Consider the following 22,335-nt stretch of genomic DNA (forward strand, 5'->3'; position numbering starts at 1 on the left):
CATCAGTAAACACCTCAATTTCAATTTTGTTATGCTTTTTGAACAAAATTCCTTTTCCCGGGCATGTCTTCAAATACCTGAGGATCCTCTCCACTTCTTTCATATGAGGAATCTTTGGAGAGTGCATGAACTAGCTGACAACATGCACCGCATAAGCAATATCAGGTTGAGTAAGAGAGAGATGTATCAATTTTACTACCAGCTCTTGGTATCTTTCTTTATCAAGGTAGTCCTATCCAACCAATTCCTGTAGACAATGATTTTGCTCTATTGGAGTATTTGCAGATCTACTCCCCATCATACCTATCTCCTCCAAAAGATCAATAACATACTTCCTTTGACATATATAAATGCCCTCTTGTGACCTTGCAACCTTAATTCCAAGGAAGTATCTCAGATGGCCTAAATCTTTGATCTCAAATTCAGATGCCAAGAACTCGTTCAATCTTTTTATCTCTTTTGGATCATTTCCAATAAGCACCATATCATCCACATAGACAATAAGTGTTGTAAGTCTGCTATCCTGCTTCCTTATGAACAAGGTATGATCTACATTGTTCTGAGTGTATCCGACTTTCTTCATGGCCCCACAGAGCCTTTCAAACCAAAATCAAGGGGATTTCTTAAGACCATATAATGCTTTCCTTAGTCTACATACTTTCCCATCAAAATCATAACTAGGTGAAGGATTCATGAATACCTCCTCATGTAGATCACCATTCAGGAAAGCGTTCTTACATCCAGTTAATGTAGCTCCCATGAGAAATTTGTAGCTAATGACAATAGAACCCGGATTGTGTTAAGATTTGCAACTAGGGAAAAAGTGTCTTTGTGGTCAATCCCTTCCTTCTGAGTAAGTCCCTTCACCACTAGTCTAGCCTTATATCTTTCAATTGACCCATCTTCCTTATGCTTCATAGTGAACACCCACTTACATCCCACAGTGCTCTTCCCTTCTGGTAGATCCACTAATTCCCAAGTCCTGGCCTTCATTAAGACTTTCATTTTTTCATCCATAGCCTCTCTCCATCTTAGGTCAGACACTACCTCTGAGTACCTAACAGGGACATGAACAGAAGAAAGAGCAGACACAAAGGAATAATAACGAGGAGATAAACATGAATAAGAAACGTATTCATCAATGGGGTGTCGGGTAGTACAAGAATGGGTAGGCTTACAAAGAGCAATAGGAAGATCCAAATCAGAAGTATGAGTGATAGGATTACTTGGAACCATTGAGACAGATTGATTCGAGTCTGATTGGTTGTTTCCATAAGTTGGAGGATCTTTTTTTCTTCTTATGTAGGAATTCTCATATCTCTTTACTGCCTATTAGTGTTATTAGTCACATCCTCAACATTAGGAGTGGTAGTAGGTTCAGTGGGAGTCCCATTGGATTCACCTGGGTAGTCAAGAGCAGTAACGGGTTCAATGGGAGTCTCACTAGATTCACCTAGGATGCTAAAAACAGGAGGATCAGGAGAAGAAGATGGAAGACCTGAGGCTAAAATGTTTTGGAATGGTAGAATACTGATGTATTTCATTCTATTGCCAATCGGCCTATTTATACAGTAAGTTGCTGCAATAAATAGAAAGAAGAAGAAAATAGAAAGAAAAGAAAACAGAAAGTACAAGAATAGAAAGAAATAAAGAGAAAGAAAAACTTTCTAAATCAATCCTTCTACAATCCTAGGCATATAAACAATTCTATTTTTACACAACTACCAAATATAGATCTGCACCAGTAACCCCACGTTTTCCAACAGTCCCCCTCAAGCTAGTGAATAGAGATCCTCCATTCCCAACTTGGCTATAATTCTTTGAAAGTCTGTACTATTGATCCCTTTAGTAAGTACATCGGCCAGCTGCCCTTTTGTAGACACATAGGGAGTGCAAATCAACTTGTTGTCTAGTTTCTCTTTTATAAAATGTCGGTCAATTTCGATGTGCTTTGTCCTGTCATGTTGAACATGATTGTGAGCAATATTGATGGCTGACTTGTTATCACAATATAGTTACATAGGCTCTTCTAGTGGAATCTTCAGGTCTTCTAAAATTATCTTCAACCAGAGTAATTCACACACTCCTTGTGCCATAGCCCTGAATTCTGCCTCTACACTTGACCGAGCCACTACATTTTGCTTCTTACTCCTCCAAGTGACTAAGTTTTCTCCCAAGAAGGTACAGTAACCGGAAGTGGATCGTCTATCTACTGGAGATCCTGCATAATCGGCATCTGTATATGCTTCAAGAGCCAGTCCCCCATTTCTTCTGAATAAAATTCCTTTTCCTGGATTGGCATTCAAATAGTGCAGAATTCGATGAGCAGCCCGCAGATGAACTTCTTTAGGATTATGCATAAACGGACTTATTACACTTACAGTGTATACAATATCTGGCCGTGTATGTGCAAGATAAATGAGTTTTCCAACCAGTCTTTGGAACATCTCCTTGTCTACACTTGCATTCTCACTAGCTTCTCCAAGTTTATGATTGGGATCTATAGGCGTGGAAGCTGGTTTACATTGCCATATTTCCTGTTTCTCTCAAAAGATCAACAACATACTTTTGTTGAGAGATAAAGATGCCTTGTTTAGAATGTGCAATTTCAATTCTGAGAAAATATTTTAGCCTCCCCAAGTTTTATCTCAAATTCTCTGGAAAGGCAGTTTTTCAATGCTTCCTTCTCCTTTTTATCATTTCCAGTAACGATTATATCGTCCACATAGACTAATAGTCCAGTAACTCCCCCTGAGGTTGTGTGTTTGATAAACAATGGGTGGTCACCTTGACTTTGCTTGTAACCTATACTAAGCATCACCTTTGTAAACCTTCCAAACCATGCTCTCAGAGATTGTTTGAGGCCGTATAGTGCTTTCTTCAACCTACAAACTTTGTTCCCCTTAATGCCTTCTCCAAAACCCGGTGGAATGTCCATGTATATCTCCTCTTCTAGATCACCATGGAGAAATGCATTCTTTACATCAAACTGTTGCAAATCCCAATTATAGTTAGCAGCCAAAGACAACAACACCCTTACTGTATTCATTTTTACTACTGGGGCAAAAGCTTCCTGATAATCAACCCCATAAGTCTGTGTATATCCCTTGGCTACCAGTCGTGCTTTGTACCTTTCTAACAACCCATCAGATTTGTACTTAATTCCAGAATTAGGAGTTGAATCTTGGACTTGCACAAGTTGAGGATCTGGATTTCTTCTCCTAGAGTAAACCTGCATATATCTCACATCATCATGCACATCATTGGTGGGGTTAACAGTGTCCAAATTTGGTTCAATGGTCGGTTTGTTTGACTCTTGTTGAGACTCGGGTATGTGGGGCTCAAAGGATTGTGACTCAGAGGGATGTGATTCTTGACGGTTGGATGACTATGAGGAGGGTAATAAATCTAAGGAGAGTAGATCCGAGGCCTTATCTTCCATTAATGAGGGCACCCCCTAATGATAAGGTTGAGTGAAAAAGGATTGTCCCTCCTCAAATGTGACATCGATGGAGGTGTAGAATTTTCTGGTGGCTGAATGATAACATTTATAACCTTTCTGAGTTGGGGAATATCCCAATAAGACAAATCTGGTTGCTCGTCGATCCAATTTTCCCTTATTATGGACATGAACAAAGGCAGTGCAGCCAAAAATACTTGGTGTGAGATTATTTGAGGTTCGAATATCAGGGTAGAATTGAGAAAGGACTTGTATTGGGCTTCGGTTGTCAAAAACTTTAGATGGTAGTCTATTTATGGTGTATGCAGCAGTAAGGACAGCTTCCCCCCAATATTGTTTTGGCACCCGGTTTTGAAAGAGAAAGGCTCGGGTGGTTTGCAAAAGATGGCCATTTTTCCTCTCAGCTATCCCATTCTGTTGGGGAGTGTTAACACAGGAGGATTCATGCACAATGCCTTCTTTCTGGAAAAATGGGGACAGATTCTGATTAAAATAATCTGTAGCATTATCAGATCGAAACCTTTTAATTCTCACACCAAACTGAGTTTGGACCATGTTATGAAAGTTGGGAAGAATGGTACCAACATCAGATTTAGACTTAAGAAGAAAGATCCATGTGACCCTAGTGCAATCGTCAATAAAGGTGACAAACCATCTAGAACCAGTAATGTTGGGAATTTGAGAAGGGCCCCATATTATTCGAATGAATCAAATAAAAAGGAGTTGAAGATCTTTTATTGCTGATTGGGAAAGAAACCCTTTTGTGCTTAGCAAGTTCACAAACATCACAATGAAAGGTTTCAACATCAATTCCTTTAAACAAGGAAGGGAGCATTATTTTTAAAACAGGAAATGAAGGATGACCGAAACGGAAGTGATGACGCCAAATTAAATCTTTATAAGAGGTAGATAAGAATGACTCGTGTGTGACATGCATAACAGTGTGAGATGGTTTGCTGGTTGCTTCAAGGTAGTAAAGTCCATCCCTTTCTTTAGCAAGTCCAATCTTCTTCCCCAAAACCTAGTCCTGAAATACACAGTAAGAAGGAAAGAACACAACATTTGCAGTTCACATCCTGGGTGAGTTTATGTATAGAGATAAGGCTAGTGGATAACTTAGGAACATGAAGCACATTTTTAAGCAATAGGGATGGAGTAATTTGAATATTCCCAATCCCTGCCACTGTGGTGAAAGAACCATCAGCAACAGAAATTTTTCTATTACTAGGACAGGGTGTATAGGTGAGAAAATGTGGTGAAGAGGGTGTCATGTGGTCAGTAGCTCCAGAATCAAGAATCCATGGAAAAACACTAGCCGAGGCATGTAATCCTAGAGATAAAGACTCACCTGAGAGAGCAAGAGAGGTAGAACCACTTCCTGGTTTCAAGGATTTCGGGAACCTCCTTAGTCTTTCAATTTTTTCATCATTAAATGGCCCCTGACTTGAGTGTTCTTGCTGCGGGGTTGTGGAGACATTATGGGCCTGTTGAACTCCTTTTGAAACCCCTCGATTTCCCCATTCCTTGCTGAATGTGGGAGGTTTCCCATGAAGTTTCCAGCACCGATCTTTTGTTGGTCTAGGCTTCTTGCAATAGGTGCACCAGAGGTTATCGTTAGAGTCACGGGTAGTTGTGTCACGAGCCAAGTTGTGATTGTTCTCACCCTTTGAACCACTGTAACTTCATCCCCTTGCCACCATGGCTGAGCCTTCGGGATCTTTTGGCTCAAGCATGATTCCACAGCGGCTTTCCTCAGCTCTGACAAGGGCTATGACTTCATTCAATGGAGGCACTTCTTCTTTGCCAAGAATTTGTATTCGGACCTGATCAAATTCAGCATTCAGTCCGACCAAAAAATCATACACCCTATCACTTTCAATAAAATTCTTCAAGATCACAACATCATTAGGGCACTTTGTCTCAAGAACCCGATAATGATCAAGCTCATGCCATAAATTTTGCAGCAAATTTGCATACTCTATAACACTTCTGCTCCCTTGTTTGGCCACCACTGTCTTCACTTTGACCTCATAGACATGAGCAGCGTCATGGGCTTTGGAATAGGTTTGTCAGACAGCATCCCAAATAGCCTTTGCAGAGGGAAGAAACATACAAGTATCACTGATCTCGGGTGTCATTTTGTCCCAAGCATCAAAATTTGGCTTGCCCAACTTTGGCCCTGTTCCAAGAAGGTGACTAATTTTTCCTTTTCCCTTCAAATAGGTATGCACTAGTTGCGACCACTTCAAGTAGTTCTAGCCATTCAGTTTATATGTTGTCTGAATATTCTGCAAATCACCAGTGTGAGGATGAGAATTTGTTGCTCCTTCATCGGTTTGGACGGGAGCACTTGTTGCAGTCATGTCGGACATTGTTAATGGAGGAAAAAATAAGGCCAGCAGGAAAGGAGAATAAAGGAGGGAAAAACTGGCCGGAATAAAGGAGAATAAAGGAACACTTTTGCTTACAGATCAACACTGAAGGCCAAAAGAGAAAAACACGAAAACTGGGCCGAAAAAAAATCTCAAGGTTGACAAACCTAGACCTCTGATACCATGTTTTGGAATGGTAGAATACTGAATTCTACTGCCAATCGGCCTATTTATATAGTAAGTTGCTGCAATAAATAGAAAGAAGAAAAAAATAGAAAGAAAAGAAAATAGAAAGTAGAAAAATAGAAAGTACAAGAATAGAAAGAAATAAATAGAAAGAAAAACTTTCTAAATCAATCCTTCCATAATCCTAGGAATATATACAATTCTATTTTTACACAACTACCAAATATAGATCTGCACCAGTAACCCCACGTTTTCCAACATAAAAGAAGCACAAAAAAGGAGGGAGAAGAAGAATCCTCTTCCATCCCACTAGTCTCCCCCTGAAGAGGATTCCTGGAAGACTGAAAATAGTACTGAGACTTGAAAAACACCACATCCTTGGTGTCATTTTTTCTTGGTAACTAGATCATAGCACTTATAGCCTTTTTGTGTGGATGATTACCCTAGACAGACCCCTTTAGTAGCCCTTGGATCCAACTTAGTCTTCTTAGGATCCTTGACATGAATGAAACACACATAGCCAAAGACCCTAGAGGAAGAGGAAAATCTGGAAGGTTAGGACAAAGAACAGAGAAAGGAGTTCTCATACCCAATACCCTAGATGGTAGCCAATTTAATAGATATGATGCTGTAAGGACTGCTTGAGACCAATAGTGCTTGGGAACCTTGTGTGGAAATAGTAAGGCTCAAGTTGTCTCCAATAAATGTCTGTTTTTGCAATCAGCAACCCCATTCTATTGAGGGGTACTAGCACAAGATGACTAATGTAGCATGCCTACATCCTCCATGAACAGATTCAAGGAGCTTTCTAAATATTCAACAACATTATCTGAACGGAATTGCTTAATTTTCTTGCCAAACTATGTTTCAATCATTTTACAAAATTCCGTGGTTATCCATGGCACTTCATCACGTACTTTTAACAAGCAGATCTAGGTGCATTGTGATTCGTGAATAGTGATCAATAAAACTGATGAAGTAACAAAAGCCATCTATAGAAATAATAGGTGAAGGGCCCTAAACATCAGAATGAACCAAATCAAAAGGAGCTTGAATTTCATTACTAGAAATTGGATAAAGAGTTCTACATTGTTTTGACAACTGACACACTTCACAAACCAAACTTTGACTCGAAACACGCTTGAACAACTCAGGAAACAATGCTTGCATTGACAAACAAGGTAAAGGACCTAGTCTAGCATGCCACAAATGTAACCTAGCTACTGACTCCTCATTATCCCAACCACTGACAGCAGATGATTGTTAGGCCGAACTAATGTCTTCATAAAAATAGTAGAGACCTCCAGACTCATGACCGCTCCCAATCGTTCTCCTCGTCAATCTGTCCTGAAAGACACGATGAGTAAGAAAGAAAGTTATGATACAGTTTAAATTCTTAGTAAGCTTAGAAACAGATAAGAGGTTGGAAGCAAGATTGGGAACATGTAGAACAGATTTAAGATAGAGATCCTTGCTTAGGTCAACCTCCCCTTTCCCAGAGATGGTGGAGAGAGAACTATCAACAACTCTCATCTTATCTTGGCCAAACATCAAGTGATATGAAGAAAATAAAGAAGACGTGTGTCATGTGGTCAATAGCACCGGAATCAATAATCCAAGAATTAGACTCTATAGGACTAGTTACACTATGAGTTGAGACAATACCTGATCTGGCAAGAGAGATGGAAGCAAGGGAATTATTCCTTAGACGAGCCATGGCCCGGCTAAGGATTTCTACCTCATCGACAATGAAGTCAAAGGACCCGAATGTACGGGAATAAGTAGTTTGTCCCATAGGAGGAGATGCAACTGTAGATATGTTCTTTGGGGTCTCACTATTGTTGCTTATGGCAACATTCCCACTTGCTGTTTGACTCCTCTGAGGCTTCTTGTCTTTCCTTAATGCAGCTGGTTTTAGATGAGGATAAAGAATCCAACAAGTCTCTTTCAAATGTTTGTCACCTCCACAATGAGAACATTTAAGATGCCTCTTGTCTGAATGCTTGCCCCCTTTTGGGTTGAAGAAATCAAGGTTGAATGCCCAATAGGCTGTACTTGGGTGTCAACTTGCATTTCCTTCCTTATAACCTCTTCATTCCTTACGAGATAGTAAACATGATGTAAAGCTGGAATTTCATCCATTCCCAAGATTTGGGATCTTATGCTCTCATACATCAGATCTAGGCCAGCCAAGAACTTAAAATCTCTCTCTACCTTCTTTATTTTGTTTATCATGCCTCTCCTTATCTCTTGCATTTTCCCAATCAAGTACAAGATGATGGTCAAGTTCTTCCCATAGTCCTTCTAGAGTTTCAAAGTAAGTTGCAACAGATATATCTCCTTGTCTCAATGCAACAATATCTTGGATTAGCCTATAAATTCTTGCATTGTTCTTTCTCTGTCCATAGGTTTTAGACACTTTCTCCCAAATCTTAAAGGTAGTAGGGAAGTACTGAACAGTCCTATCCACTCTTGGAGTCATTGAGGCAAGCAGCCAGGACATAACAGTAACATTTTCCTTACGCCAGATTGAGTAATCAGCATCATCCTCTTTAGGTTCCTTCTTCTGTCCATCTAAATAACCCATAAGTTCCTGGGAAATAATGAAAAGCTTGGCTGAAACTGACCATTCTCTGAAGTTGTATTCATCTAACAACGCACTGGTAATCTGCAAGCTATGCAGATTTGGGTTTTCTAGGTTTGAAGACCTCCCACCAATCCTATTGTCTTTAGAAGACACTTAACCTGATATTGAAGACATATTCCTTCTCTTACAGAAACCACAGCTGAAATTTCAACACAAGGAACTAGATTTCAGACTTACCGGAGCTATTACAAGGCTGAAAAACAGTCTATGACTGTACTGAAGCATTTCTGGGTTGAAAACAGCACCACCACTTGCGGCTGAGCAGATTCTGGACTGAGAACAAAGCCACCTCCGTGACTGTACTGAAGCACTTCTGAGCTGAAAATAACACCACTCATGGCTGAGAGCAGATTCTGGACTGAAGAAACAGCACCATTTCTGGAGGTCGAACCTGGACTGTGTCCACCAAGCAGATTCTGGACTGAAAACAGCACCCCTTCTGGAGGTTGAACCTGGACTGTGACCACTCCTATGGTCTGTTCAATCACCCAGACACCAACTAGAACTGTCTACTCAGTCCTTCAACCTAGATCTGTTCTACACAGATCACTCTAGCAGCCGAATGGCTACTCACTGCTGCAGAACCACTAGTAGGGCATAAGCTTCTGAGAAAACTCCCCTTGGTCCCTACAACCAAGAGAAACCCTAGATACAGACCTTGCTGTTGTCAACGGTCAATCCTAGGGTTTCTTCACAGTAGCAGAAATAAGAGAATGAAAAAAGAATAGAGAAGAGGAAAAAAGAAGGAAGCTAGCTGTAACCAGTCAGGCCGAATAGTGCTTCGGTACCATGTTTGCTGGAGAACAGCAGCAGAAGAGGAAGAAGAAGAGAAGAGAAGAGGTTTGAGAATGGGCGGCAATTGTATTCCAGCCGACCCTAGAAGCTAACATATATATTTACAATAAGAGATTACATAAAAGGACTAGAATGTCCCTGATTAGTGATGGGACACCTAGACATAATAAAGAAAGATAAAACAGGTTTAGGCCCAATAACTAAAGGCCCATAATAGACTAAGGAACTTAAACATAAAAGTTAAAATAAGCCCACCAACACTTAACCACTCGAACCAACAGTCACCATAACCAATGATCAGAAAACACTACATTACAGTTGTATGGTAGTACAAAGGGATACAAAAGTAGTTGTAGGGTGGTTGACAAATAACAGTACTAAGGAGGTATAGGCATGTTGCCATGTGAGACAACATCTGGATGGGGTGGTAGGGCTTCATTTAGGGATTTCCCCAATTTCAAGGCTATTATCTTACCATCACTACTTCTAAAATGCCCCTACAATACCTTAGTTACCTGGATTGCCAAGACAGCAGCCATCAAACTTTAATTTTATATTGATGGGAAAGGGATTACCAGATCATAACTGTGGTATTTCTTGATGAAGATGATTTCACTACAACCTACCAGTTTGTGGCAATATCATCTAGAGAAAAAGACAACTGAGATGACCATTAATTATGTGTTCTTTCTTTTATTTAGGCACCATCGTTGGGTGCAGTGTAAAATCTTTGGCTCATAAGCATGAGAACGTCAGTCCAAGTCTGGAAACAGTCACTTTGTGCAAGAAGATGCCAAAGGTTGGGTCCATATCCTGTCTACCCCTACCAACTTTTTAAGTATCTAGGACCAATGTTGGGTAATGGCCCTTTAATTTTTTTTTTTTTTTTGTTATCAAAAATAACATCAAAAGGTTGGGTCCATATCCAGTCCTACCAAATTTTAAGTGTCATTGGGGTCTTTTCATGTTCAGAATGGAAATTCTCATTTAAGCAAATCAAGTAATTAGAATCTCAATTCTCTGGACAACTATATTGCAGAGATGTTGTTCCTATGCATTATGAGTTTTTTTTTTTTTATGTTATTGTGGCCCTTTTTATAGGTATTATCAGTCCTTTATGGATGATATTAATGTTTTTTATTTATTAGCAGCGGAGGTAGTATTGGCTTCATACCTTTTTTATTCTTTCTTCTGTTGCTCTCACCTCTTATTTCTCTACTGCAGTTTTTTTTTCGTTTTATCAATTCAAAAATGTTTTTTTTCTTGTTTTTTCTTCTTTGTTCTATTCGACAAGTCATATATTCCATTAGTTGTGATAGATTTGTTGGAATGTCTTTTACACTGCATTAATAAGATGTATATTTAACTGGTCTGACTTTTAAACTTCTTTGCAGGTCCACTGCAACCATCACGTCGTCGATCTATTTTTACCTTGGCTACATCTATGATCATCTTTTCAGCAAAGGCTTATAATATCGCTTCTCTTGTTCCTTGTGTTAAGGTGTCACTTACAGATAAAACTGTATGTCCTTACTGCTTGTCATATCATTTCAGAATTTGTCTAAATTGCAGTTCATGTAATAGGATGATATAAGCTTTCTATTTATGCCTTTTATCTGGGTTTACCTTTCTACACTTAATGCATATGTACTGACGTTGTCAATTCCATGTGCACCAAAGCCAATGCTTTTGGCTTCTTTTAACAACACGTGGAAATCCATGTACACACTCTCATTGAAGTTTGAAGTTTAAAGCTTGCTTTGTCTTAACTCTTGTAATGTGCTATGTTTGTATAGGTTGATCCATTTCTAAAGTTGGTCAGAGATTGCAAGTTACAGGCTATTGATATTGGATCTAGTCATCCTTCAAAGGTTTATGGATCAATAGATGATGATAGTGCTGCTTTGGAAACTCTTTCTTCAATAAACATAACTGAGGACCAATCTAAAGAATCCTTGGCTGCAATTATTGTGAAGAGCTTGCAAAATTTGTCAGATGTAAAACTCATCGGTCCTTTTTTGAAAATGTGATATTTATCCTATATGATTTAAATGAGAAATATTCCAGCTTAATGATAAAGACTTCTGGCATGTCTTTGCAGCCAGAGGCATCTGCTATAAGTGAACAGTTGCAAAATGAATTTTTACCTGATGATATATGTCCATTGGGAGCTCAATTGTACATGGATACACCACAAAAAATCTCCCAACTTGGATCGAAGGACGGATGCCCTCTTGATGAGGTAATTATCTTGTACAGCTTTCAATATTATCTAGTCAACACGTATGACCTATATATGCCTATTGCTTATGTGCAGATGATGCATCCAATATTTACAGAAGATGGCTTCGTTAGCCCTATAACATTTGAAAGACAAAATGGTCCAAACTTGCAGTTATCTGAAACTGCAGATCTTTTGAGTGTCAACGAACTGCTAGATTCAGTAAGTGATCCATTCCATTAATCTATCATGTTGTTAGATAGTTTGGCAGGTTTAACAGGAAATGCGAAATGGAAATTGGCCCTCAAAACATATAAATAAAGGCCAATAAACTTTTAGTTCGCACATACAACTTATTATACATAATTATTCATTATGTGCACACTTCTAATCTAGCAGCCTAGGTGTCAAGTGGCTATATGATATGGTGGTATCTATTTGGTTGACTGGATCTGTTGATATCATTTCTTATCAGTGAATAAAATGCAACAATTGATGTAGGATAAGTTAAGAAAATTTAGCAAAAGTACAGTTTTAGGCCTGTTTACGGTATTGAAGATGAAGTTGGATGGGATAATTGTGGACTATAATTAGGATGATTATGATTGGAAAACTAGGGTATATGAACTTACTGAGGGTGTTAAAGCTTAATTACCAAGTCTTTGCAGAAATATGCACGAAAATTTCAAGGAGTAATAGAGAAGAAAATTGAGAGAGCTAAGACTATAATGTAGTGCTTATTTGCTAAACATTTATGCATGGAGGCAGTAAGGGTAGGACTGGTTTCTCCTATGGATTCAAAAGGTCTTATAGAAGGTGCAGTCTCTGATAAACTGCTATTAATAGGTTGAAGTAAATAGTAAATGTAAACTATTTAAATGATATTAAATGCAAATGGAAATGGAGTACAGATAATAGTAGACAAGGATCTAAAAAATTAAATTGTAAATATTAAAAGAATTGGGGGCAGAATAATTTTAATTAGACTTGTTTTTAGTAAGAAAACCATTAATGAAGTTAGTTCTTATGCACCTCAATTGGGTTTATAAGAAAGCATTAAAAGGCAATTTTAGGAGAACATAGATGGACTAGTAAAGAAAATTCTAAAAGGAAAGAGGATTTGATTGAATTTGTAGAGAGACTATGCTGAATGGGCCCTAGTACATCACTATGTTATCTTTTGTTTTTATCTGTTTTGTTTGGTTAGTAGCCTTGTCTTTATGGGCCTGTTAACTTTTCTTTTTTATTTTTAAGGATGATTATGAACTGGCCGGACATTTAAGGGCAGATTTGTAATTGTCCTTATTGAGATAAGTTTAATAAAAGATTAGAGGAGAAGAGGAGAGTGGGATTGAACAATCTTCTTCCTCTCCTTTCTTCATCATCTACCTTTTCCATTTCTCTACTGTTTCTCTTCTTTCTTCTCACCTTTTTCACAAACAATCTGAGGTTTATTTTCTGATTTATTGGACTGAATTACATCTCGGTATTAGAGCACCTTTCCTTTCTTTCTTCTTTTTCTTTTTTCCCATACACCCTTTGATTTGGTAGAGGGCTTGGAGAGATAGAAACTGGTTGTAGATTACCAAGAAATTGAGGGTGTTGTTTTTTGCCCAAAACCCTAGACAACTAGAGAATTTTCCAGTTACAGGTTAAAGGGACAGTTTGAGAGTGGCAATCAGGGTTTGGAAGGTCACTTTTAATCCCTAGTAGAGGGAAGTTGAGGTTGGAGACTGTTTGGAGAGCTCTGGTAGGAGCGGCAGCTGTTCTCTCATTTCTCCCATGGAGTTGGGTGCAATGAAACCCTAATTTTAGGACCTTCTTGTGCGGGACTGGTTACATTTTGGTCTATAGAATCCAAAATCATTATTTTTGGATTTTTATTTGACTAATGGTGCTGTTTGGAAGTGAGATGAAGCAAAACCTGATGTTCAGAGTTGGTCTAGCAGATTCTGTTTTGACTAGGGTGACAACAATTAAGTTGGATGGAACAAATTGGCCTAGGCATAGTCCATACGGATTTATGTTTGCGGTAGAGGTAAATTAGGCTATCTTACAGGCAGTCAGGAGAATCTGGCAGAGAATAATCCTACATATGAAAAATAGATGCAAGAGAACTACACAATGATTGGATGGTTAGTTAACTCTATGCAGCATCACATAAGTGAACATTATTACCTCTGGATGACTTCGGCTAAGGAAATTTGGGATAGTGTTACAAAAACATACTCTTATAAACTAAATAAGTGAACACCTCATCCTCTAACCTCTTCTTGCCGCAGCTCTCTCTTCTTCTCTAATCCTCTCTTGCTAGTTTTCTTTGTCTCAAACACAGTCCCTACTTCTAGGACTGTTTTTCAACTTGGTATCAGAGCAGGCCACTGCTTGGCGTGTCCTTCATGTGGTTCTAGTTCAGCCAACTACATGAGGAGGTTCTAGGGCTGAGAGTTTACAGTCATCTGCCTGATTCTTGGAGGTCATTGGAGGGTTCCCAAGCTTCTACACACTTGGAGAAGGGTTCGGTGACCAGGAAGAATCAGAGAACAAGTTGCTTTGCCTGATTTAAAATCAGAGAAAAGGGTTTTCGAAGTCATCCTAGAGGACAAGTGTTCGACCTGGATTATTGTTCAAACCAGAGACTCTCTTGCTGTAAGTCTTTGCTCAGTTGTTTCTGGGTTAATTTTTTCACTGTTCTGGACTGTTAAAAGTCCGAAGTTTCTTTGGAAACAGTACAACTATTCGGATATCCTCTAGTCTGATTCAATCCAGAGATTTCTGGGTTGTTTTTTATTTCTTTTCTGGACTGTCAAGTAGCCAAAATACCTCTAGAATCACTACTGCTGAGACTACTTCATTCGGCCACTGTTGCTGGACTGCTCCTACTCAGAAATTTCTGGGTTGCTTTGGAGGTCCTATTCAGCTGATTATTGGGTTGGGAAGTTGCTGAGACTGTTTTAAAACTAAGTGATACTAGTCTCATCTTCATTCCAGCCCCTTCTTGAAGGCTGAAACAGTAAACAGTGCCCTATACTTTGAAGGATGAAACAATAAACAGTGGGCTGTTAAGTATTGCACACTGAGTGTTCGACAAAAGGTCACTCAAGGACTGTGGTCTTTTGTCTTCCTCTTGGGGACATCGGCTGTTAGAATCTGAAATACCTTGTGTTTGGAAGTTGCTGGGTGTCTTTTTTGAAGGCTGAAACAGTAAAGAAAGAACTACCACCGAACTTTGCATGATGGATTTCTCACACTTTGAAAACAAGAATACTGCTGAATATGGGCAGATTTTGGGAACCCCAACCGATTCTATGCTGGCTGTAACTACAGTCAAGCTTGATGGGACCAATTACTTAGCTTGGTCACAAACAGTGAAAATCCATATTTGTAGCAAAGGAAAATGGGGTTTTATTTCTGGGAGCAAGAAAGCTCCTTCAGATGATGATCCATCTTATGAGAGATGGGTACAAGAAAACTACACTGTGATTGGGTGGCTTGTGAACTCAATGCAGCCATAGATCAGTCAACATTATCTGTGGATGAATTCGGCTAAAGAGATCTGGGATAGTGTTGCAGAGACTTATTCCCAGAAGTTGAATGTTGCTAGAGCTTACAAACTGAGAAGTGATGTGAAGAATCTAAGACAGGGGGAGAAGTCACTTGCAACATACTTCTCAATCTTAAAATCTATATGGCAAGAGAATGATTTGATAGAGGCTGTGACTTGGGATACCCCTAAGGATGCTGAAACATGCAGGAAATTGGTTGAACGGAATAGGGTGTTTGAGTTCTTGACAGGGCTGAATTCTGAATATGATATTACAAAGCAAAACATCTTGTCCAAGGAAGATGTTTCATTGTCACAAGCATATACTCTGGTCAGCATTGAAGAAAGTAGAAGGCAAGTGCAGGTTCAAGGAGTTGGTATTAATGATCATTTTGCAAATATGGGAATTAAACCCAAAGGGGTTACAGAAGCTCACAGTGGCACAGGAAGGAAGTGGTGTGTGAATATTGTAAGAAGCCGAAACATTCAAAGAACAAGTGCTGGAAATTGCATCCCAATCTTGTACCTATCAGATTCCAGAAGAAGAATGATAGTAGAAAGACAGGAAGTGCACATGCAGCCACAGGCACAGATACAGAGGTTGAATCTACCAGTGCACAGTTGGCAGCCATGAAAGCTGAATATGAGAAGTTTGGAAAGATGATCAGTCAGCCTGAAGGTGCATCTTCATCATCCATCCCTTCTGGAAGTTCAGCCACCATTGCATTTGCTCACTCAGGTATAAGGGCTTCCGCTAACCATGCATCCACCTCAGGTAAACACAAAACCCCTTGGATCATAGACTCAGGTGCTTCTGATCACATGACCAACCTTTCCACTTTATTTGTTTCATATGATTTACTTCCTGGTCGTGACAAAATCACCTTAGCTGATGGTTCTCTTGCCCCTATTTCCGGCAAGGGAACTGTCAAGGCTACAGACTCCTTACTCTTATCTTCCACTCTTCATGTGCCTAAATTAAATACCAATTTATTATCTGTAAATAGCCTGACCAAATCATTGAATTGTTGTGTAACATTTTTCCCTTCTCACTGTGTGTTTCAGGACCGGAAGTCTCAGAAGGTGATTGGGAGTGGCCATGAAGCGAATGGAATATACTTGCTCGACACCCCTGGCCAATGCTTTGATCATCCCAAGAATGTTGCTTTTGGTTCTACTTTTTCAGAGTCTGTTAGTCAAATTATGTTGAGTCGTTGTCGGTTGGGTCATTTACCTTTTTCTGCTTTAAGCCATTTGTTTCCAAAACTGTTTAAGGGAGTCAGTGTGTCCAGTCTCAATTGTGAGTCCTGTCAATTGTCAAAGCATTGTAGAAAAAATTACCCTGTGAGCAATAAAAGATCCTCTTTTCTTTTTCATATTGTGCACTCTGATGTGTGGGGGCCATACCATTTATCCTCTATGGGGGGTTACAGATATTTTATCTTGTTTATTGATGACTTCTCTAGATTCACCTGGATATACTTAATGAAATCCCGGGATGAAGTCCCAAGACTTGTGAGGCAATTTCATGAGCTTGTTCTAACTCAATTTGGTACCAGAATTAAGATTTTCAGATCTGACAATGCAAAAGAGTATTTTGAGAAGAGCTTATCCTTGTATCTTTCAGACATGGGGGTTATTCATCAAAGCTCCTGTGTTAGAACCCCTGAACAAAATGGAGTTGCTGAGAGGAAAAATAGACATATTGTTGAAGTTGCAAGGAGCCTTTTGTTTGCCTCACATGTTCCCACAAGATTTTGGGGTGATGCTGTACTTACTGCTACCTATCTCATAAACCGTATGCCATCCAGGGTACTAGGGTTTAAATCCCCCTTCAGTCTTCTTCATCCAGACAAGGATCTCTTCCCAATTCCTCTTCGTGTGTTTGGCTGTACCTGCTATGTTCACATTCCAAGTGTGCAAAGACACAAGTTTGAACCGAAAGCCCACAAATGTATCTTCCTTGGTTACTCCCCCACACAAAAGGGTTATTGCTGTTTTGATCCAAAGACTGGCACCCGACATGTCTCTATGGATGTTACCTTTAATGAACTTTCTCCTTTTTATGGTTCCTCTCAGGATGGACATTGTCCACAGGGGGAGAGTCTGTCACAAGTTTTTGCTCTTCCTCTTCCTGTCCCAGTTGAGCCTTTTGACAAACCTGTATCCTCACCAAATGAGTCAAAGGAGGATCAATCACTTCATACCTCTTGTCCCAGGGACCCTATTTTTTTACCCCCTCGCCCTATCCATAATCCTAAAGTGTATCAAAGGCAGAGATCCAGGAATGAGCAAGTGGTTTCCTTTACAACAGATGAAGTTCATACATTCCCAATCACAGATGAGATAACAGGTACTGCTTCAACTCCTTTGGAATCATCTTTTCTAGACCTTGATGTCCCCATTGCTGTTCGGAAAGGGAAGCGGAAATGTATTGCACACTGCATTTCCAAACACCTTTCTTATGACCTGCTTTCTCCTTCATACCTTGCCTATCTCTCTTCTGTTGCTTCTAACCCCATTCCTAGGTCTGTTTCAGAAGCTCTTGGGATTCCAGAATGGAGAGATGCCATGAAACTGAAATGGATGCTCTACATGCAAATGGTACTTGGGAGGTGGTGGATTTGCCTGAAGGGAAGGATCCGGTTGGGTGCAAGTGGGTTTTCACCATTAAATACAGAGCTGATGGAACTATTGAGAGGTACAAGGCTAGGCTTGTTGCAAAAGGCTATACACAGATATATGGGATTGACTACCTGGAGACTTTTGCCCCTGTTGCCAAGATGACATCTGTGAGAGTTCTTTTATCTCTAGCAGCTCACTTTGATTGGCCTCTCTATCAGTTGGATGTAAAGAATGCATTTCTGAATGGTGACTTACATGAGGAAGTCTACATGTGTCTTCCCCCAGGGATGTATGGGAAAGATATGCAAGGAAAGGTATGCAGATTGAAGAAATCTCTTTGTGGTCTTAAACAATCTCCTAGAGCCTGGTTTGAGAGATTTAGAGCTGCACTTGTTAAATTCGGCTATGTTTAGAAACAGGCAGATCATACTCTGTTTGTGAAGAAAAGTAGATCTTTGGCAGTGTATCTCATTGTGTATGTTGATGACATTATAGTGACTGGTGATGATGCCTCAGGCATTCTGGCTCTTAAGTCTTTCCTCCGTACAGAATTTGAGATTAAGGATCTGGGGGAGTTGAGATACTTCCTTGCCATAGAAGTTGCCAGATCCAAGGATGGGATCCTTATTTCCCAAAGGAAATATGTTCTTGATTTATTGTCTGAAACTGGGTGCAAGACCAGCTGCAACTCCCATTGATATGAGTCACAAACTTTCAGCTACAGATGGAACTCTGTTGGAAGACAAAGGGGTTTTTCAGAGACTTCTTGGGAAGCTTCTGTACCTGTGCATGACTAGACCAGATATTGCGTATGCTGTCAGTTGCATTAGCCAATTCATGCATGCTCCTAGAGATACTCATATGGCAGCAGCAGAACGGATTTTGTGCTATCTGAAAGGCTCTCCAAGGAAAGAATCCTATTTACCAAGCATGACCACTTGAAACTTGAAGCCTATACTGATGCTGATTGGGCTGGAAATATGGATGACAGAAGATCTACTTCAGGATATTGCAGTCTGGTGGCTGGTAATGTTGTCTCTTGGAGGAGTAAGAAACAATCTGTTGTGGCCAGATCTTCTGCAGAAGCAGAGTATAGGGCCATGGCACATGGGGTCTCGGAATTGTTGTGGCTAAGGTCCTTAATGGAAGAACTTGGGATTGATCATGACAGACCCATGATGTTGTACTGTGATAATCAGGCTGCCATCAACATTGCTCACAACCCGGTACAACATGATCGAACCAAACATATTGAAGTTGATAGACATTTTATTCGAAAAAGAGTCTCCTCCGGAGAAGTGTGCCTTCCATTCGTTACCTCTGAAGGACAATTGGCAGACTTTCTCACCAAAGGCATCTCCAAGGCAAGACTTCATCATGGCACTAGCAAGCTGGGCATGATTGACTTCTATGCTCAGCTTGAGGGGGAGTGTAGAGAAGATGGGCCGAATGGCCCATAGGCTGTTACTGTATATTATCTTTATGTTCTTCTCTGTAATGGGCCTTATTCTGGGCCCATACTCTTTTATGTTCCTCTTTTGTAATTTCTTGTCCAACTAAGGACCTCTCTTGTAATTACTAAAAGATTAACTTAATAAAAGTGTATTAGAGAGTTAGAGGGAGGTTAAGTTTGAACACCTCATCCTCTAACCTCTTCTTGCCGCAGCTCTCTCTTCTTCTCTAATCCTCTCTTGCTAGTTTTCTTTGTTTCAAACACAGTCCCTACTTCTAGGACTATTTTTCAACTAGTTTCATGAACTTACTCTTACCCAGTTTAACACTCAGATAAACAGATATTCTACTCTAATAATGCTATGGAATATCTTGAGAAAAATCTTTCATCTTATTTTGATGCTTTTGGGGTTATCCATTAGAGTTCTTGTTCCTATACTCTACAACAAAATGGAGTGGTAGAGAGGAATTGTCATGTGGTTGAGGTTGCCAAGAGCCTTTTATTTGCCTCTCATGTTCCTATTAAAATGTTGTCTTTATAGCTACATACTTAATGGGTTCTAGGTTTTAAAACCCCCTTTAGCCTTCTCTTTCCTGATGAGGATCACTTTTCTCTTCCTCTTTGTGTTTTTGGGTGTGTCTGCTATGTTCATGTCCATTGCCATTAGAGACATATGTTTGCTGAAATAGGGCTGTCGAATGAGAGAAGAAGAGGAGAAGAAGAAGAAAATATGAGATGGGCGGTAGAATAATCCTCAGCCAGCCCTAATCTACTATATATAAGGACATTTCATAATGTTACATGAATAGACAAGAATGCCCCTGATTAGTGATGGGACACCTAGTCAAAATAAACACTAAATAAGATTAGGCCCAGTAACTAAGGCCCAATAACTAATTACTTAAGACCCAACAGAGATAAACATACAAATTAAGACAGCCGAACCAACACTCCCCCTCAAGCTAAGCATGGATGTCAATCATGTTTACCTTGCCAAGTAAGTCCACAAATTTCACTGTAGCTAGCCCTTTAGTCAGAACATCTGAAATCTGCATCTCGGAGGGAGTATAAGGAATGCAGAGTTCTCCTGAGACAATTCTTTCTCTAACAAAGTGACGGTCTATCTCAATATGTTTCGTTCTATCATGTTGCACTGGGTTATTTGCAATGTTGATGGCAGCCTTGTTGTCACAGTACAACCTGAGAGGACACTCAATCTTTATTCCAAGTTCACCAAGCAGGATCTTAAGCCATAAAAGTTCAGCAACACCATGAGCCATGGCTCGGTATTCGGCCTCTACACTAGATCTAGCAACCACATTCTGTTTTTTACTCCTCCATGTAACTAAATTTCCTCCAACAAAGGTGCAGTACCCAAAAGTAGACTTCCTGTCCCCAACAGAACCAGCCCAATCTGCATTAGTATATCCTTCAACTTCAGTTTTACTGTTTTTCCTGAACAGAATCCCTTTCCCCGGGCAAGACTTCAAATATCTGAGGATCCTTTCCACAACTTTCATGTGAGGAATTTTAGGAGTGTGCATGAACTGACTGACAACATGTACAGCATAAGCAATGTCAAGGCGAGTGTGGGACAGGTAAATCAACTTCCCCACCAGCTTTTGGTATCTTTCCTTATCAAGGTACTCCTCTCCTACTGACTCCTGTAGACCATGATTCTGTTCTATTGGAGTATCTGCTGGCCTACACCCCATCATGCCTGTCTCTTGAAGAAGATCAAGGATGTATTTCCGCTGACATATATAGATGCCCTCTTTGGACCTTGCAACTTCAATCCCAAGAAAGTATCTCAGTTGGCCCAGGTCTTTGATCTCAAATTCAGCAACCAAAACCTCCTTTAGTCTTTTAATCTCTTCCTGATCATCCCCTGTAATTACCATATCATCCACATAGACAATAAGTGTCGTAAGTTTGCCATTTCCCTTCCTTATGAATAGGGTATGATCTGCCCCACTTTAAGTGTAACCCCCATTCTTCATGACCCCACATAGCTTCTCAAACCAAGCTCAAGGGGACTGCTTAAGGCCGTATAGGGCCTTTTTTAGTCTACATACCTTCTTGCCAAAACCATAACCTGGTGGAGGATCCATGAACACCTCTTCATGCAAGTCGCCATTCAAGAAAGCATTCTTCACGTCCAACTGGTGTAGCTCACATGAGAAATTTGCAGCTAATGATAATAGAACTCGGATTGTGTTGAGTTTTTCCACCGGAGCAAAAGTTTCTTTGTAGTCAATCCCTTATTTTTGAGTAAACCCTTTTGCTACCAGTCTAGCCTTGTACCTCTCAATGGACCCGTCCTCCCTATGCTTCACAGTGAACACCCACTTGCATCCAACAGTGCCTTTCCCTTCTGGTAGATCCACTAATTCCCAAGTCCTTGCTTTCATTAAGGCCTTCATTTCTTCGTCCATAGCCTCTTTCCATTTTGGGTCAGATACTGCCTCAGAATACTTGGTAGGAACATGCATAGAAGAGAGAGCAGACATAAAAGAACAATAGCGAGGACACAAATGTGAGTAAGACACAAAATCAGCAATGGGATGTCTGATAGTACAAGAACGAGTAGACTTACGAAGGGCAATAGGAAGATCCAAGTCAGAGGAACTGATAGGATTACCTTGAGTTTCTGAGACAGGTTGATCCGAGTCCAATTGGTTGCTGTCATGAGTTAGAGGACCCTTCTTCCTTCTGTTGTAGGTGATTCTGATATCTCTTTGCAGCCTGCTGGAGTCTTCAGTAATATTTGCAACATCACTAGTAGTAGCTGGTACAATGGGAGCCTCACTAGATTCACCCGGGATACCACAACTAGGTGGATCAGGAGGAGAAGATGGAAGGCCTAAGGTCGAGAGAGGTACAAAGAATGGGGAAACAGAAGAATCCTCTTCCATCCCACTAGTCTCCCCCTGAAGAGGATTCTGGGAAGAGTGAAAATAGGATTGAGACTCAAAGAATACCACATCCTTTGTGACATATTTTTTCTTGGTGACTGGATCATAACACTTGTA

General features: G+C 40.0%; 1 protein-coding gene across 8 annotated transcripts in view; it reads left to right on the forward strand.

Moving 5' to 3' along the window:
• LOC148844857 (protein SEMI-ROLLED LEAF 2-like) overlaps window positions 1–22,335 on the forward strand; it is a 208,966-nt gene that overhangs the window by 169,902 nt on the left and 16,729 nt on the right. For all 8 annotated transcript variants that reach the window (XR_016101990.1, XR_016101992.1, XR_016101993.1 and 5 more), the window contains 4 exons: window positions 10,855–10,982; window positions 11,257–11,457; window positions 11,562–11,702; window positions 11,778–11,903. Coding sequence is in view for 4 of the 8 variants with exons in the window: in XM_088953713.1 (XP_088809839.1) it covers window positions 10,855–10,982; window positions 11,257–11,457; window positions 11,562–11,702; window positions 11,778–11,903 (596 nt within the window). In the remaining 4 variants the exon portion in view is untranslated. The remainder of the gene's footprint in view (window positions 1–10,854; window positions 10,983–11,256; window positions 11,458–11,561; window positions 11,703–11,777; window positions 11,904–22,335) is intronic.

Source organism: Nelumbo lutea, chromosome 7 (assembly GCF_056320005.1).
Source record: "Nelumbo lutea isolate HS-2025 chromosome 7, American lotus-T2T, whole genome shotgun sequence".
Taxonomy (NCBI): Eukaryota; Viridiplantae; Streptophyta; class Magnoliopsida; order Proteales; family Nelumbonaceae; genus Nelumbo; species Nelumbo lutea.